General features: G+C 40.6%; 1 protein-coding gene across 2 annotated transcripts in view; it reads right to left on the reverse strand.

Moving 5' to 3' along the window:
• The window catches only part of dhx9 (DEAH (Asp-Glu-Ala-His) box helicase 9), a 37691-nt gene that overhangs the window by 2167 nt on the left and 16497 nt on the right, over positions 1 to 19027 (reverse strand). For both annotated transcript variants that reach the window (XM_057856966.1, XM_057856965.1), the window contains 15 exons: positions 15577 to 15718; positions 15430 to 15512; positions 15209 to 15365; positions 15014 to 15114; positions 14744 to 14957; positions 14578 to 14672; positions 14068 to 14141; positions 12564 to 12716; positions 12340 to 12500; positions 10450 to 10561; positions 10213 to 10374; positions 8075 to 8202; positions 7770 to 7999; positions 7591 to 7706; positions 2498 to 2698 (listed from right to left, as the gene is read on the reverse strand). In XM_057856966.1, the coding sequence (XP_057712949.1) occupies positions 2498 to 2698; positions 7591 to 7706; positions 7770 to 7999; positions 8075 to 8202; positions 10213 to 10374; positions 10450 to 10561; positions 12340 to 12500; positions 12564 to 12716; positions 14068 to 14141; positions 14578 to 14672; positions 14744 to 14957; positions 15014 to 15114; positions 15209 to 15365; positions 15430 to 15512; positions 15577 to 15718 (2129 nt within the window). The remainder of the gene's footprint in view (positions 1 to 2497; positions 2699 to 7590; positions 7707 to 7769; positions 8000 to 8074; positions 8203 to 10212; positions 10375 to 10449; positions 10562 to 12339; positions 12501 to 12563; positions 12717 to 14067; positions 14142 to 14577; positions 14673 to 14743; positions 14958 to 15013; positions 15115 to 15208; positions 15366 to 15429; positions 15513 to 15576; positions 15719 to 19027) is intronic.

Here is a 19027-nt window from a genome sequence, read left to right on the forward strand (position 1 = left end):
CTCAATAAAATTATAAATTAATGCTCCTACGATTAACTCGAGTAATTCAATTAGAAAGAAGATTCAAATGAAATCTTCGAGTATTCGTTAAATTAGTGGCGTCGAAATGGTTTGTTTTGAAAGTGTTCACATTTATTGATTTGTGTGGATACACTGCCCACTAGTGGCGACAGTGAATATGACTTAACAGGGAGCAGCTGGATTCAGCTAAATAAAATGAGTTATGACTAACATAAGCTTGAGCTAATGTTTTTTTAATGTATTCGTAATTTAGTTTATAAGTATATTTAACCGTTTTTTGTGGAAATATGTTTGAACCAGTTGTCAAGAGCATTGTGTTAAGAAAAAACAAAAACAGCGTTTTATAGCATTTAAGCTAGCCAATTGTTCTTTGGCTGTACTGTACTTAGATCCTCATTTACAGATTTTTTATACCGTTTTCAGCTCTGGTATATTAATTTTTTATGTTCCTTATCCGATTATTCAATCCAACTAGTTCATCTATTAATTGACTACTAAAATGATCGATAGCTGCAGCCCTAAAATAAATACTGTCCTTTAGGCGAGCCTAAACCCACAGCTCAACATTATTACCGTCACAACAAAAATAATTTGATTTTCCATCAAAAGCACATGTATATGACTCATGAGTGAGGAAAAAAAACACATTTTACTACCGCTAGACACACTAAACACGCTGGAGTTAAATCTCGTAGCTGGTGGGAAACGTTCATGACAGTGTTTACTAGAGGTGTGCAAAATTTCCTATTCTTATTCTTATTCGCGATTCGGCCGTGGAAGATTCGAGAACGATTCACAAACATCCAAATTCCGATTATTGAAATATGCCAAGTAAAGCGGAAGTACAACACTCTCAGCTCAGTTCAATAAGGAACGAAGTGAGAGTAGCTAAACATCATACTTCTCATTACCCGGCCCCTCGGGTAATGTCAATGCTCAACTCACGGCTCTAGCTCAACTCATGCCACGAGATAAAAAAAAAAAACACAACAACATACCTGACTGCTGCCGAAAAGCTGATACAAAGTACATCCACATAATGTTACGGTAGATATCATTTATATAGGACTAGATGCAATATAGATTTGGTAGCGTTAGCAACACATCTACAAAAAGCTAGATGCGGGCGTTAGTAAACAGCCGCCATCTTAAAGCAGTACACTTCCCTGCAAGGCTGTTGTAGCGAACCTTCCTAGCAAACCTAATTAACTTTATATATAAAATACTCCTAAATCGGTAAAATACTGATTTGAATCTATCTTTAAAAAAGTTTTAAAAGTTTCACATGTCGAAAGTAGACAAAATGGAAATTATGGAATAACGGGAGCAATTTTATCAACTTTAACGGTTGATTCACAACATTAAATTAATTGTATGTAGTTTACAGCTGCTGATACAGAATGGGGACTGGAGTTTTTTTATTTACTGTTATTTTTGTATATTTGTTTACTGCAATATGTTAACTTGATACTGAAATAGTAGTTTGGTTTAGCCTGAGAGTATTTTTGAACAATTTTGGAACTAATGTACAAAACATTTTTAAAAAATAAATAAAAAAGGAGGGGGGTGCATCAATAATCGTTTTATAATCGAATCAGAGCCTCTGAATCGTAATCATTAGGTGCCCAAAGATTCCCAGCTCTAGTGTTTACTAACCTTTAACTATGTATAAATAGAGAATCATATTGGAAGTATTGCCTAATTGGCAGCCACCCTCCGCAAACATGTTTCACATGTTGGCCCTTTGGTCCAAGCCGCACCCGTCTCTAACATTTCTGTAGCCGAAGTATTCCCATACCAGCGATTTTGTTTTATTCGATAGGGGAAAAAGTTCAAGAGTTACACCTCCTCCAGCTATTGTGTAGCACAGCTGACTCACTGACACTGAGCAACAACCGATTGGGGGAGCGTTGAGCTTTGCAGCTGCAAGCAAGGGATTTCTCCATGCATTTTTGGGACATAAACCATAGCTAATAGGACGGTATGATGGAAAATCTTTGCGGTTTTGAAACCTTGACGTTTTCATACCACGGTATACCTTAAAACCGGTAATCAGCACATGTCTAATCACAATGTACGTTTGTGTGCAACTGTAGTTCACAACAACAACTTAATCCGTCCTCACCAAAACTAGCAAAGCTCTTTACAAGGCTATTACTCTCATACTTTTTAAAATAAGAGTAGCTGTTTTCTTGTGCGACAAGGGGAGTCGACAGAGAGCCGGGTGAGTAGGCAAAATCCTAGCAGCGACGAAGCCGAGCAAAGTAGCTCCGAGCCGGAATAAACAGCGAGTGGCGGAGAGGGTTTGGAGGTCGTGAAAAAAAAAAGTGACAAAAAGAAGAACGTTGGCGTCTTAAAGTCGAAGTCCCGTCGAGTATCCTGTAACCTGGGGACTACCAGTATATTATATCATTTTAGGGCGATTATCACTGTCAACGGAAGTGAGTTAACGCGTTGACGGTAGAAGAAATATCACCTGCGGGGTGCGGAGGCCAGGTTGATGCCGGCGGCAGAAGGGTTGGAGAGGTGTCGGATGAGGTTTAGCAGCCGCTGGTTGGTTTGGTCCATCCCGGAGATGTATTCTGGGTCTTTGCTGACCTCCACCACTACGGCCTCCAGCGCCGCCCGCAAGGCCAGGATGCGGCCCGCTGTCATGTGGTCGAGCCGTAGCTTGATCCTGCAGGAAGAAATTAAGTGCTGCTTAAACCCTTTTGTGAGAAAATTGTTCTTTAAACCTTTACAGGGAAAAAAATATATCCTTGCCAAGGTTTTTTTTTATTTTTTATTTTTATATATAACCCTTTCAGGGAAAATGCTCACTACAGTGGACAGCTATTCTAAAATAACCCCCAAACGACTATTTTTCTCCGGATTAGTCAGACTTTTTTAAAAAACTAGTCAACTATTCTAATTTTTTAATTAGTTTCCTTTTTTTTTTTTTTTTTTTTAAAGTAATCTAGCAATTAAATGTTTGTTGAGCCTTATTAATTCACAAAAACATTTTGGAACACTTAAATTCTTTGGTAAAGTACAAATAAAAACATATAATAATAACAAACAATTGGGTCAAATGCTGAACTAGTGTAAAAGAATGGAATGTAAACAGATTCAGAAGACTTCACCTTTCCAACATGATTCAAAACAATTTTTAAAAATATGTAGCATTAATATTATATACTACTATATGTATATAATACGTTAAAAAGTACTGTAATTTTTGCACTGTAAGGCGCGCCTGACTATAAGCCGCCACCCACCAAATTTGGCGTGAAAATGGCATTTGTTCATAGATAAGCTGAACTGGACTATAAGCCGCAGCTGTCCTCACTGTATTATGGGATATTTACACCAAAATATATTAACCGGGAACACTTTATTTGAAAGTGGCATCATACGACTGTCATAAGACCGAATGAACCAAAATGAAGCTTTGAACCAATCATCTGCAAAGCTTCATTGCTTCAAGAAGCTTCATTTGGCCATCACTGCTCCCTTGGCTGAGACAATCGACCTCTGCTGTCAACACTGTTGTTGTTCAACATGCCTCCTAGCATGCATTGCAGCGCTACAGATAGAAATAAAAATCAAAATTCATGTACTCTGCCAATTATTTCCTCAGTTACTGTTCCGGTTGTTTCAATCATTGCTAGTTATGTCATGAGCATTGATGAATGCCTATAACGGATGTCATTTAGTGTTAGACGTAGGGGTGGGCGATATGGCCTTAAATACGTATCACGATAAATGGAGCAGATTTACCTCGATAACGATAAATGACGATAAAGTCGCCCAAGCGGACTGTTGTATAATTTGAAAATCTGAATCAATGCATGAAATACAGATTAACAGTTTCTTGTTGATTTAGTTACCAGCATTCAATTTGATATATTTAACAATTGTACATGCAGTCTAGACATTAGGTTTATAAAAATGTATTGTAAACAATAAGAATTCAAGTATGAGCATTTATAACAGCGTGTATGGCTTGAACAATCTACATTGTCAAAATCAATATGCCTGTGCAAACATGTCATTGTAACACAAATGACTTGCAGCTTGAACAGTACACTTCAAAAAGACAATTTATTGTTAATGGCTGCTGTGACATAATTATTCAATACAAGTGTTTACTTTATGGTTTCAGCCCCCCCCCCAAGTGCATTTTTTAATAAATGCAGGCATACATGAACCCCCAAACAGACAGACAGACACACATTAAAGCTATATTGATCTTCTGCAAATGAAACACTTAAGATTTTATGATAGCAATAATGACACAGAATTAAGCACATACAGAAAAATAGCTGGGGCCATTTCTCGGTCATATTACAAGTTTCACCGTTGGATTGTGCTTAATGCTGAATGCTTTACCATCACAAAAGCTATCAGAGAAATCACACACAGTCAGATACAAAATAACGCGACATAGTAATTGCTAGATGCAGTCCGTGCACAATCCACTGATTAAGTTCAGCCGTTTTGACAAGGTTAGAGCCACTATCCGACTCCATCACGTTCATTTGTAGCGTTAGCCGCTAGCGGCCGCTAGCGTTAGGCGCTAGCGTTAGCCTGTGGCCTGGCTACCAGTAGAAAGCAATGAAAGCACCATCTCCGGAAATCGTGAGAACAAGGGAGTACAGCGGGTGAAAGCCCGTCTGGATGCCACCAAGAGTCTATTAAATGTCGGGTGAAAGTTTGGCGAACCTCCCTTAAGCCACACTCCATCACGTTTTGCTTGTAGCATTAGCTGCTAGCGTTAGCTTGCCGGGCTTCTGTTTGATTGGCTTCCTGATGATCACGTGACTCCCTACGTGAGTACATTCACTGCTTTCTTAAAGGGGAATGAACATAGGCGAACAACACAGAGTCAAAGCGGGATGAAAAGACTATTTTCTTGTTTTATTAATTTACCGAATTTACCGACATGGTCAAAATTACGTCGGTCATCGTGAAGAATTTCGGTGACGGTAAATTTTCGGTTTACCGCCCAGCTCTAGTTAGACGGCAAATTATCTCACTTTTGAATGGATGTAAAAGACCCGAGCTGGACATAAATGGAGTTAGTGACATAATTTGCTGAATGACACTCACTGACATCTGTCATAAGCATTCAGTAACAGCCATGATCGTGTCATGTCATAATTATGACGGTCTTATGATGCCGCAGTCAAATAAAGTGTTACCTATTAACCCAAATAAATCAATAAATAAGACTCACTGGACTGTAAGCCGCAGGATTCAAATTGAAGGAAAAAAGTAGCAACTTATAGTCCGAAAATTACGGTACATAATTTTTATATTATAAGGTATTAAGTTTAGTGCAGTCATGGACTATAGTAAGCAGGCCAGTTTTTCCATTTAATTGTATTTTTTTTAATTTCCCCAAGCTGGAGCATCCATCATTCTAACAAATACAATCTGCATGCTGTGCACTAACTACAGATTGTGAGACCTACAGCTTTCGGGAGCAGCAGCAGAGTAGATAAATAAATATCACGTGTCACTGGAGTGAAGTACGTGAAAATAATGATGCACGTTGATACGACGCACATAAAGGCAACGTCAATAAAATATGTCGTTATATGGACTTACGATCTTCCAGCTTGTCGTCTCCTCTCGTTTTCCAAAATTACAACTGGGTGATGGCACTTCAGGTGTTAATTCACAGCTGATGTGCTACCGTGGTATGCAAGCTTGGCATTGCAGAGATTGCACACGACAGTGTGCCCTCCTTTGTTTCATTGAAATACAAAGTCCATGGTTTGGCCACTCTGGCACGCATTTTTTGGCTTTGTGCTGCTTTCCCTGCATATATTTATTTAACCCTTCATTGACCGTCGACGAGATGGTGTGCTTGTCGACGCATTCGATGAAATCGACTAGGTTGAATAGTCGGGACAGCTATAAAAATAATTAGCTAACTCATTTACTTCCAGACTGGATCATAACAGTATATGTTGTGGTAGTTAGGAAAAGAGGGAAATTCATATTGACGGCAATATACGTCCAATCCATATCAATGATATAATGGATTGGACGTCTATTGCTGTCAACGGCAGCCAAAGAGTTAAGCTATGTGAGGTCACAAGAGGTTAATTAGACATCAATAAAAAATTACTAATTAAATTGCCACAGAGCCACATGGGCCACACTTATTTGAATTTTTATTATTTTATTCAATATATTAAAATTTGTTTCAATGTATTTTTGTTAGTTTTGTTTTATTTTATTTACATGTGTATATCTTTTATTACTCATACTTTTTCTAATTTTCATTTTATTTACTCATTACTATTTATTTCCCCCTAAAACACATCTATCAATTAATTTATTGATTTTGGTTAAATTACACAGTATATGTACTGTATTTTTTTTAATCACCCATCACAAAATTCATGTGGGCAATACAAATACTATAATTGGATGTCAAATGGGGGCTGCAAGTTTGAGATCCCTGTCCTATTTGAATGTAATAACATCTAAGAAAAAACAATCATAATTCATACACGAAATGGTTAAACCACCAAAAAGTTAGTTCCTCTTTAAAGGGTAAAAGGTCATAAGTGTCAACTTTTAAATAGATTTCCATTATAATGACTAGAGCTGGGAATCTTTGGGCACCTAACGATTCAATTACGATTACGATTCAGAGGCTCCGATTCAATTATAAAACGATTATTGATGCACCCCCCTCCTTTTTTTAATTTTTTTTTTTTTTTAAATGTTTTGTACATTAGTTCAAAAATTGTTCAAAAATACTATTTCAGTATGAAGTTAACTTATAGCAGTAAATAAAATGTACAAAAATAACAGTAAATAAAAAACTCCAGTCCCCATTCTGTATCAGCAGCCTTAAACTACATTCAATTAATGTTGTGAATCAACCGTTAAAGTTGTTAAAATTGCTCCCGTTATTCCATAATTTCCCTTTTGTCTACTTTCGACATGTGAAAGTTTTAAAACTATTTTAAAGATAGATTCAAGTCAATATTTTACCGATTTAGGAGTATTTTAGATAAAAAGTTAATTAGGTTTGCTTGGAAGGTTCGCTACAACAGCCTTGCAGGGAAGTGTACTGCTTTAAGATGGCGGCTGTTTACTAACATCCGCATCTAGCTTTTTGTAGGTGTGCTGCTAACGCTACCTAATCTATATAGCATCTAGTCCTATATAAATTATATCTACCGTAACATTATGTGGATGTACTTTGTAGCAGCTTTTCGGCAGCAGCCAGGTATGTTGTTGTGTTTTTTTTTATCTCGTGGCATGAGTTGAGCTAGAGCCGTGAGTTGAGCAGTGGCATTACCCGAGGGGCCGGGTAATGAGAAGTTTAGCTACGTTTAGCTACTCTTGCTTTGTTCCTGAGAGTGTTGTACTTCCGCTTTACTTGGCATAGTTCAATAATTGGAATTTGGATGTTTGTGAATCGTTCTCGAATCTTCCACGGCCGAATCGCGAATAATCTAAGAATCGGAAATTTTGCACACCTCTAATAATGACCACCGTTGCTGAAATGGTAAAGACATTTAAATGTAAGACTTTAAAGAGCCCGCAGAGGCGCGTTCTCACCATTCGTCCAGCTCCACCACATCTCCGTCAGAGGACACCTTCTTGCAGGCGAAGAGCAGAAGCTGCAGCGCGCTAACCAGCGTCATCCCTTTGGCAGAGATGGCTCGAGTGCGGATCTGACCGAGACAAAAGTGTCATTCAGGACCGCTCGTGACCATTTTGAACCGGGCGGGTGTCACCTTCTCGCTGAAGACGAAGAAGGGCGACGGGTAGAACAGGTCGTGGTTGGTGAAGGGACAGTTGACGGAGGACTTGTGGATGAGAGCGTTTCGGCCCTCGGTAGTCAGGATCTTCCGCTTCTCCTTATGGAAGCAGACATTGGGATACGCGCCGTACGTCAGTAGGGACACCACCACGTCCAAGTTGTTGTCTGGTCCCGTGGCCGTGAACGACTGAGTCATCAGCGTCTCTGACGGGACGAGCCCAAAGCCAAAATTAGGACTTCCGTACATAAGCGATAAGGTACGACCAGCTTTTCGGGTACCTTCGGGAAATCCTGAGTTGACCAGGATGTCCTTGAGCTGGACTTTGGCCTCCCAGGTCATCCTCAAGGTGGCCATATTGAGCCGTTTGTGCTCACAGAAACGGGTTTCCGCATCCTCGCCATTGATCCTGAAATGGAACAAGCGGTGTGGCAATCGTTTCAGCTATACGTGAGTCGAAATCAGTTTCTTAAGGTACAGCTCGAAAATGCATTATTTTGAAAAACTGGGGTGAACAAAAACATGAACTCATTGTCTGCTATTGATGGTAATAGATGTCCAATTCATTTGAACAGAGAGGGTTGGCAGCTGCCAGCCGTGCCCGTTCAAATTGATTGGATGTCTACTATTTGGAAACTCCTTTATATCCACAGCAGAAGAAAGAACCATATGATTGGATGACTATCATTGTCAACAGCACCAAAAGAGTTACCATACTTGTGTTGCACCGATGCCGATACCAGTATCGGACGGGGCCCCGGTACAGCATTAAAATACAGGCATTGGCTAGTTCTAAGAAATAATGTGCATATGCCACCAGTTAAAATACACTGCTTTAAAAAAAAGTAGTGCTTGGTGTCCTTCCCAAGCTGACGACGACAGCTAAATAAGTTTAATGGAGACTAGGAAAGTTAATTCTTTTGTTGAATGTACTCATTTAGCGGTCAAGTTTTCGATGTGTGGGCCTGTACTTTAAAGATGCACGATAATATCGGCCGATAATTACCGATAATTATCGGCCGATAATGGCAATTATGACGTCAAACAGATAATACAGATATAAAAAAAAAAAAAAAAATTCAACTGATAATGCAACCCGATATTTATATACTTGATTTAGCCTCTAAATGTGGGCTACCGAAGCAGTTTTGTCCACTTCTCAACCTCAACCCCTCCTCTCTCTGAAGCCCCTTAGGGAGGAGGGGTTGAGGAGTACAGCGTCATAGAGAAGGCGGGGTTACACAACAGGGTTGAGGCGATATAATAGCGGCTCTGTCACTAGCGTGGGTTGATTTTTCCGTGTGTGAAACAAACGATGCTCTCGCCATCTGCAAAACATACACTGCAAAAATTCCACGAGGCAGAAAGAAAGTGTCTAAACTAAGCTAAGCGGCTTGATAGAGATGAGAGACACGCTGCGGCCTTCCCGCAGTCTGGTTGGTAAACATCTTAGACACGAGACCAATAGTCGACAAGTAACCATCTGCCGACGGAGCCCACCGCTCTGGCTGGTTCAGCAGGCCGCCGCCAACTCACCCTAGGCGGGGCGGGCAGGCGGACTGAGCCCAGTTCCCCGGCCGCGGGCCCTCCGGCGAACACCCCAGTTTCTTCAGCGTTCCCCCAAGGCCTGCGGGACGCAAGGTGCGCGCCTCCTTCCAGAGCAGAGCCAGGCCCCGAATACACTGCGGTGAGCCGGCCGGGGCGGGCGGCTATCCGGTACGAACGTAGCTGCCGCCGCCACTCATCTCCAGTTCAACTCATCGAGCACCACGGCCAGAGGCCTGGTGCGGGTGCTAATTTGGCTGAAACTTTGTTTCCAGAAAATGTGGATTTACTTCCACCTATGTAAATTTTATTGTATTGTAGAGAGAAATAAATACTGCCTTTAAAATGGTTAATGTTTTAGCACTTTCTTGTAAAAAAAAAAAAAAAAAAAAGTTTAAGGGCAGCTTTTTGTTGGATGGGCATGTTTAAAAAAATTAACAATAATATTTCGAATTTCGCCGAAAGGTGTTTTTCATGCCTGATAACTGCTGTGCCAAGCTGTGACCAGACCTTGTACAAAGGCAGAAGGTGTCCACATTCACTTTGAAGGCAACACGCATATTAGGCCAAAACTGATGTCAATATTGTCCGATATCATTTTAAAATGCTTCTATCAACTCAAATAAATGATCTAAAATAAAGTTATTTTTAAACCATCAAGCTAATATTTTGACAAAATCCACTGAATGACTTTTAATGCTTTTTAATGACCCGTTTACGTAATACTGTACATAGTCAATCTGAATCAATAGCAGCTAATAAGTTAGTTGTCTAGTTCTCAATAAGTTATGTCTAGTTCTCAATTGGCTATTACTTTTATTGGCTATTACTTGCTATTGGCCTATTACAGGTTGCCTAGTTTCGAATCACCCACCTGACTTCGTCCCAGGCCTGGAAGACGCACAAGAGCGCCACGTGGTCCGAGAAGCGAGTGCCGGCAAAGTTCCTGTGGACGAAGCCCAGACGCTTGCCCTCGTTGAGGAACGGTTCTTGGAAGCACGTCGCCGCAGAGATGGTGCACATGGCGTCGCCCACGCTATACGGAAAAACAATGACACGTGTGTCAATGCAGGAAGCCGACCCGCGACGGAGGGAAGCGGCGAAAACCCACTAGAAAATGCAGCCCATGATCATCATCTTTCCCAGGCGAGGCTCGATGGGTAAGCGAGCGAGGATGCGGCCCAAAGGAGTCAGCTCGTCGTTGGAGTCCAGTGCGTCCAGTTCTAGACACAAATGCCAGAAGGGTGTCACTTTTTTTCCCCCAAAAAATCGGCCATAGGCTGAAATTGCTACCATTTAGAGAATTTTAACTAATTTTAACTAGGGCTGTCAAATGATTGAAAAATTTTAATCGAGTTAATCACAGCTTATAAATTAATTAATCGTAATTAATCGCAATTCAAACCATCTCTAAAATATGCCATATTTTTCTGTAAATTATTGTTGGAATGGAAAGACAAGACGGTTATATACATCAACACACTGTACTTAAAGTTCTGTATTTGTTATAACAATAAATCCACAAGATGGCATTAACATTATTAACATTCGTTCTGTTAAAGGGATCCACAGATAGAATTACTTGTACTTCTTAAAAGATAACTGTTAGTACAAGTTATAATTTTATAGTAAAACCCCTCTTAATGTTTTCGTTCAATAAAATTTGTAAAAATTTTCAATCAGAAAATAAACTAGTAGCTCACCATTGGCACATGGGCTCCCTGCAGTTCTTCCACAGTCTTTAACTACGTACGGTAGTGATTGAAATACACCACAAGTTGTCAATGGCGAGTTTTAAATTTGAGATCTAGCCAACAAGTGCGTTTCGCCCCTCGACTGACGCCGTAGTTTCCGGGTTCATTGTACCATACGTTCATTTGAGTGTTGGTTTAACAACGTACCAGACCTCTGATAGTTTGTATATTGTGACTAAATACTGCCATCCAGTGTATTTGTTGAGCTAAACGAAATGTTTGAATAGAGTTTGACCTAAGTCTGAGTAAGTTTTATGTGTATTTTGCATAGCTATTTTGATTGGGAATGCCAGTTCTCTTTGCGCTGTTTAACTGTGTGAGAATAGAGCCTTATTAATACAGATTGAAGCGCTTTTCTTTTTGTGAACTTTTTTTTTTTTGAGAGATTTTTGTTGTGCTTTCACTAAATGATACTTATGTTTGTTGAGAAGGAGTTGCCCAAGCTTATGCAAATAAACGGCGCGGTCCAATGAACACCTGTGTCCACTCGCCTTTTATAATATTCTGATATAGAATTATCCGAGGTACCCTGAAGTCCACGCGGCGCCAATGTTGTTTACTCACAGGATGCAGGAGTGAGTAAGAGTTACGGCCTGCCGAGAGCCGTAAGCTGTGCTAATGTTGAAGCTGAATGTATCAATAAAGAAACATAGTGCCACCACATCGCGTGTGGTATACCTTTGTTAAGAAAAAGCACCAAACAAGACACCTTTCTCTGCCTCTTAGCTCTCAATATGCAAAAAAACGGCGTCATTGTAATCTGTTTGAGGAAAGGCATGAGCGGGTAACTCCGCACATGCGTTAAATGTGTCAAATATTTTAACGTAATTTTAAAAATTAATTGCGCCCGTTAACGCGATAGATTTGACAGCACTAATTTTAACCTCTTTTTTTTAGCTTATAAGTCAACTGGCAGCGAATGAATGAGGTCAACTATTGATAAAATTCACAGCAGAAAGATGAAACAATCATGTCATTTCATCATCAATGACACTGACAGGGAAGAGCAAATATTCTCATATTACTTTTGCATTTTTATATCATTCTAATTAAAGATGAACAAGGGTCACAGAAAATTGTCATGATTTTTTAAATTCCTCAATCTTTCATTGAGGACAACAGAAATTTAAATTTTACTTTACCGAGAACCATGAAATCAATGCGCATGATTTAGTTTCACAGGTTGTGTGACACCTGTGATTTAAATGACCCCCTAGAAAACGTTGATATTTCATAAAGCAACTGACCTCTGAGTGTGTGCTCGGCCTCGATGACTGCATCCAAGGGCGGCGGCTCGATAGCTTTGGACAGGAAGTGACCGATGGCGCCCAGCCTCAGCAGCTTGATGCTCAGCGCCACTTCGTGCAGAGGAGTCCGGAAAATCTCGGGAGTCATGTGGGTCTCCAGTCTTCAGGTGGACACGCACGAGTTACATCTCCCTGTGAGAAGCGCAGTACGGGGGCAGCCGTACCTTTCAAATCGGGCGCGGCTGCAGAGATGGAAACAGAAGCCGGCTCGGACCCGGCCGGCACGTCCTTTCCTTTGCTCCAGGTTGGTCTTAGAGGCCCACACGGTGGCGTAGTTGGTCATGTTGTTGTGCGATGTGAACAGCTTCACCTTCTGCCTGCACGCACAAACGCGGCGTCGCAAACATATTATGATTATACTCTGAAATACGTTTAGCCAGAAATAATCATTTCCATTTCAATTAATACCCTATTTCGCCGAAAGTGCTTGGATTTTTACATTTCGGCCGGATACTACATCTCAAAAACTATAGTCAATTGACACTTTTGACCGAATTTTTCTTTTTTGGTGACCCACATTTAGTATAGTCCCACTACTTTTAATACTACTACAGGAAGCATGTTGCTTGTAGACCAGTGTTATGAAAGGACATTTAAGCACTTATTTTATAGCACTTATTTTATAAATGTACGTATCAAAAGTTATTTCTTTTGCATCTTTCTTTTGTAACACTGGCTACAAGGTGGTGCAAAATCACAATTAAATATCATCACCCAAACCGTGAACATAACGGTTACCCTATTATATTAGCTATATATTGGCTGTTAGACGCATATGGAAGTCGATGCCATTGACAGCCATAGACGTCCAAATTTCCTATTCATTTCCAATGGCATTTACTTTGGGCCATGCCATTAACGGCCATGTATGTTGATTCTATTGATGCCAATTTACTTCGATTCCATTGACGCATATATAAGTCGATGCCATTGACGGCCATGGACGTCCAAATTTCCCATTCATTTCCAATGGCAAAAAATCCAATGTCTCTATAACAACAGGAAATGAACAGATATTAATAGGATGTCCCCGATTGCATTGACGCATATGGAAGTTGATGCAATTGACGGCCATGGACGTCCAAATTTCCCACTCATTGGCAAAAAAAAAAAAAACAACAATGTCCTTAAATCAACAGGAAATGGCCAGATATCAATAGGATGTGTCCACCAAATGTCCCCAAATCAACAGGAACTGACCTGATATCACCAAGGCATGTCCCTGAAATGTCCCTAAATCAACAGGAAGTGACCTGATATTGTCCCCGAAATGTCCCCAAACCAATCTGGGCGGGGCTAAGATCTGTATCTCCGCACAGCAAAGCTTCATAGTAATTTCTCCAGAAATTGCATTTTCTAGTTCATATAACTTATCATTTCAAATTCAGTTTACTCACCGATATGGCCCATATACTTAATTGTGCAAGTTAATTCAACTCAGTTAAGTCATTCACTACTATTGAGAGTACTAGACATGAAATCCATTTGAAATGGGATGCGTGGCATTGACGGTGCCAGACGCCCAATCCAATTTGACGGGAGGGCTGACAGCGATGGAATGATTGCTGCCAGCACTCCCAGTCAAAATGGATCAGATACTTAGCGCTGGCAGCCAGTGTTTATCAAGTTCATATATAGTTACGATGCCCCACAATTGACAGAACTTACTTGCAAGAGTCGATGACGTATACCACATCGTTGATGGTGATGCTGGTCTCGGCGATGTTGGTGGACAGAATCACCTGCAGGGACAAGCCCAGCGCTCATATTTTAGCCACGTAGATTGCAAGTTCTCCACAAGCAGTTTGGTGGAACACTACAGAAATACGTTACCCATTTCCACAAATATATATAGTGTGTATTTGTACAAGGGAAAAAAAGTAACACAAGTCTGGGGTTATACAGTAATTGCCAACCCACACAAAGGCATCATCTTATAGTCAAATATGTGAAAAAGCCTATCTCGGCTCTCTGCCATTGTGCTTAATTGCATTGTATTTTGTTAAAACAATTTCAAGACTGCATTTTTGTAAGACTCCTTTTAAGTTTTGTTATTAAATACTCACAATTTCAAAATTCCTATCAACTTATTTTTTTTCTTCTGAAGGATTTAAACCCATAATTTTTACTAAAATTCCACAATATGTCCACCCCAGATTTTTTTGCAACGTCACCTACCTTCCTGACATTTTCCGGCACAGGTTCAAAAACGAGACGCTGGTCCTCTCGAGGGATCTGCGAGTGAAGCGGCAGGATGCGGTAGCGGCTATTTCCTGGAAACGAAGCGCGAGCCCAGCGTTAACGCCGGCTGCCGCCTTGCCAACAGACCGGTACGGCTACATACCGAAGTGCGGGCTGGATAACAAATGTTGCTGCATGGCGTAGATGAGGTTCCACCCGGGCAGGAAGACCAGCACGGCGCCCGACACCTGCAGCGTCTCAATGTACTTGAGCAGCGCGACCACCAGCTCGAAGGACATCTCCTTTTCGTTGAGCTGCGCCATGGAGCGCTTGGTCTCCTCAGAGTACTCGGGCCCGCACATCACATTGCAGTTGACCTGTGGAGGCAGCGCGTCAGCTCACCGGCAACCAACCGACTGGACGCTGTACTTACATCATCGTCTCCACCTCCTTCCTCGTCTTTGTCTCGCTTCTTGCGGTCCGGCGGGGGCGGCACAAAGTTGGTCATCTGGACACAGTCCTCCAGGAAGTACTCTAAATGTGACCCAACACAACACTTTAGCTATGCTACTTCAAATTTCAAGTTTTGAAACTTTGTAAGCATTTAATTTTCCCGCTGTAAATGAACCTTGCACGGAGAAGGTGCGTCCGAACACCTCTATGAGAGGGCAGTTGAAGAAGTACTCTCGAAACATGCTGGTGTCGATGGTGGCTGACATGAGGATGACTCGGATCTGCGGGAAGGCCTGCACCACGTCTCGGAGGACCACCATTAGGAAATCCGTCTGCGGACACAGAGTGGGTCAAGCCCTGTGAAGCGGGAGGAAGCGGCGGCGAGGATCGGCTCACATTGATGTCTCTCTCGTGGATCTCATCCACAATGACGTGGCTGATGCCTCGAATTCCCGCCTCCAATTTCCTGAGGAGCACACCTGAAAAAGAGCAAAGAGCAAGTTTATCCGGCGCCAGAGCCCGAGAGGACACATCGCTATTTACCAATGGTGCAGAAAAGGACGCTGCCATGGGGACGCGGCAGGATTGACTCAAAACGGACGCTGTAGCCGCAGCTGCGACCCAGATCCTCAGCCCGCTCTGTGGCCACGCGCTCAGCCACCGACACGGCGCTGATCCGTCTCGGCTAGAAAAGCAGATCAAGGTAAAATAAAATCTTGAGATGGAGCGTGAGTAAGTGTGGGCAATGTTAAATATTCTGTTAAAAAAACGTTTCAGATATTAAAAAGAGTCCAAGCAATACTATCTTATAAATCACAGGTGTTAAAAACAAGGCCTTGTGGCTCAATACTGCTCGTCTGGCCATTTTGTGTCATTCGCGAAAGTAAATCATGTGCACCGACTTCATGTTTCTCACCAAAATAAAATTTCAACAAAATTTGTAAATAAGACAGATGAAATACATGAGAATACTTACTGACTAGAGGTGGGCCACCTCACGATTCAATTACGATTCAGAGGCTATAATTCAATAATAAATCGATTATTGATGCACCCCCCCCCCCCCGCTATTAGCCACTTTAAATGTTTTGCACAATAGTTACAAAAAATGGAATGTTTTGAATTAACAGTTCTAAACCGTAAATGAGATACTCAAGTCTCCATTCTGCATCAGCAGCTTTAAACTACATTCAATTTACTTGATGTTGTGAATAGTGTTGCACCGATAACATTTTTTGGGCCCGATACCGATACAGATACCTGGCTGTGCAGTATCGGCCGATACCGATACCATTCCGATACCACTCTGTTAGCAAAAAAAAAAAAAATATATATATATATATATATATATATATTAGGGCTGTCAAAATTATTGCGTTAACGTGCGGTAATTAATTTTTTTTAATTAATCACGTTAAAATATTTGACGCAATTAACGCACATGTCCCGCTCAGAAAGTATTCTACCTTTTGGTAAGTTTTACAGCAAGGCTTTTTGTGCTGTCCAACAGCGAACTCTTGTGGTCACTTTGCGACATGGTTTATTGTTTTCTTGCCAGTTCATTATGGCTGCACGACGTCTCGGGCTGATAATGTTGTGCTCATATGATCCTTGGACAAGATTTGTCCCTAAGTATGGTTGTTGTAAAGAATGTACATATTATGTTAGTAAGCGAAATGTTATATTTTTTGTATGAGACGCTTTTTGTTTAGTGAACCTGTATAGCGTGCTAAGCTAACGTTGTTGCTAATGCAATGCTTGTGTACTTTTTTTTGTAGTTTTACGACGGTCTAAAGAGGACAATGGTTTGAGGCCATTTTATTAATAAATCAGATGAAAAAGGAAGAAGTCTAATTATTATGGCGTCGTTCACTAGCTGTCTAGCTTTGGAAAAAGTAGACGCTTCGGAGTGAGGACAGCATAGACAGATTTAAATGACAGTAGAGTGAAATGCCCACTACAGTCCTTATGTACCGTATGTTGAATGTATATATATCCATCTTGTGTCTTATCTTTCCATTCCAACAATTTATTTTACAGAATATATATATAATTTACAGAAAAATATGGCATATTTTATAGATGGTTTGAATTGCGATTAATTGAGATTAATTAATTTTTAAGCTGTAATTAACTCGATTAAAAATTTTAATCGTTTGACAGCCCTAATACATATATGTGTGTGTACGTATAAGGGATGCAACGATACAGTTAAGTTATGGTTCGGTACGATTTTCGATACAATTCAATACATTTAATGCTCTGAAACATAAAATACAACTATTATTTTTATTCGCTAAGAAGCAAAAATAAGATCATATAAACAAGCATTTTAGTGCATAATATTTTTGTGCCTACTTCTTACTTATCTGAAGAAATTTTGTATATAAGTGCTGAGAAAGATCTTTACTGTTTGTAAAGTGGGGCACACTGTTGATTGCTGCAGCTCTCGTAGCAGCATTATTTACCATATAAGCAAAGCAAAACATCCTATTTGTGGTCCGAGTCCATCTGTAACATGTACTGAATTAACAGTATTTGAAGCATTATCTATAGTCACTGGTATGGATTGATTTGGCCTGCTTAACTTCAATTCAGTCATGGCCGTTTCTAATTCATCAATGTAGTATATGGACTACGCGTCGCTCTGGGCTCACGCAGCTAATGGCATGGGGTCTAATGTAGCACATCTAGTTTGCTATTTGATGATATCTAGTGTGCGCGCTGCACCGCTTGAGTGTTTTCTGGCCACAGAAGTCATTTCTGCTCATTACTGCTCAACACATATGACAATCGACTTTCATAAACAGGACGAGTTTGAAGTACAGCGCTCTTAATTTGCCACTCATTTTTCATCATGAAACCATGAGTTTGCTTAGTGTCCCACAGTTTTAACCTTTCTGATCCCATCGGCGCTATGATAGCAGGCGTTAGCTTACTCATGCTAATCGTTTGTGAATGCCATCTTAGATGAGCAGCGTAACATTGCGGATATGCGTTGTAGTTTACATCCTTAAAGTTGAAGACGAAGGAGTTAATTTCGTTTGGTCATTTCAAAACAAAGACATACAGATGTCATGCATCGGGACTTGGGAAGTTAACTCACGTAGGGAGGAAAGTACATTTGCGTTCAAGTGATGGTATCGGCGCCCTAAATGTTGGTACTCGTCGATACCGATACCACCAATTCGGGCCGGATCGGCGCCCCCTGTCGATACTGGTATCGTTATCGGTGCAACTTTAGTTGTGAATCATCCGTTAAATTTGTTAAAATTGCTCCATACTCCATAATTTCCCTTCTGTCTACTTTCGACATGTGGAAGTTTTAAAACTCATCATTTAAAGAGAGTCAAGGTAAGATTTTGCCAATTTAGAAGTATTTTAGATTAAAAGTTAATTATGTTCGCTCAGAAGGTTCGCTACAACAGAGCCTTCCTGAGAAGTCAACTGCTTTAAGATAGCGGCTGTTTACCAACGCCAGCGAGGCAGTCAGTTCACATCTAGTTCCCTATAACGTACATGTGCTAATGCCGCCGAGTGTCATTTCGCATCTAGTTCTATATACATGTGATTTCTACCGTAGCAATATGTGGGCGTAGTTTGTAGAAAATGGGCACGGTTTGTAGCGACTATCTGCCGCAGTCAGGTATTATTGGGTTTTTATCTAGCAGCATGAGTTGTCCGTCCGTTCCTCATTGCGTCCCGAAGACAGCGCTCACTGTTTTAGTTCCGCTTTACTTAGCGTATTTAAATAATCGAAACATGGACGTTTGTGGATCGTTCTCGAATCTTCAGTGGCCGAATCGCGAATAACATACCACTCGGAAATTTCACAAACATTTATTACTGACCCTCCCATTTTAAATGTAAAATATGCCTGAATTTACACTTAACACATATACATCAAAACACATTGGAGGAATTCATAATATTTTTTAAATTATATATAAATATATATATATATATATATATATTAATGTTGTCAGTTAAACAT

The sequence above is a fragment of the Corythoichthys intestinalis genome, chromosome 14, assembly GCF_030265065.1.
Source record: "Corythoichthys intestinalis isolate RoL2023-P3 chromosome 14, ASM3026506v1, whole genome shotgun sequence".
Lineage (NCBI taxonomy): Eukaryota > Metazoa > Chordata > Actinopteri > Syngnathiformes > Syngnathidae > Corythoichthys > Corythoichthys intestinalis.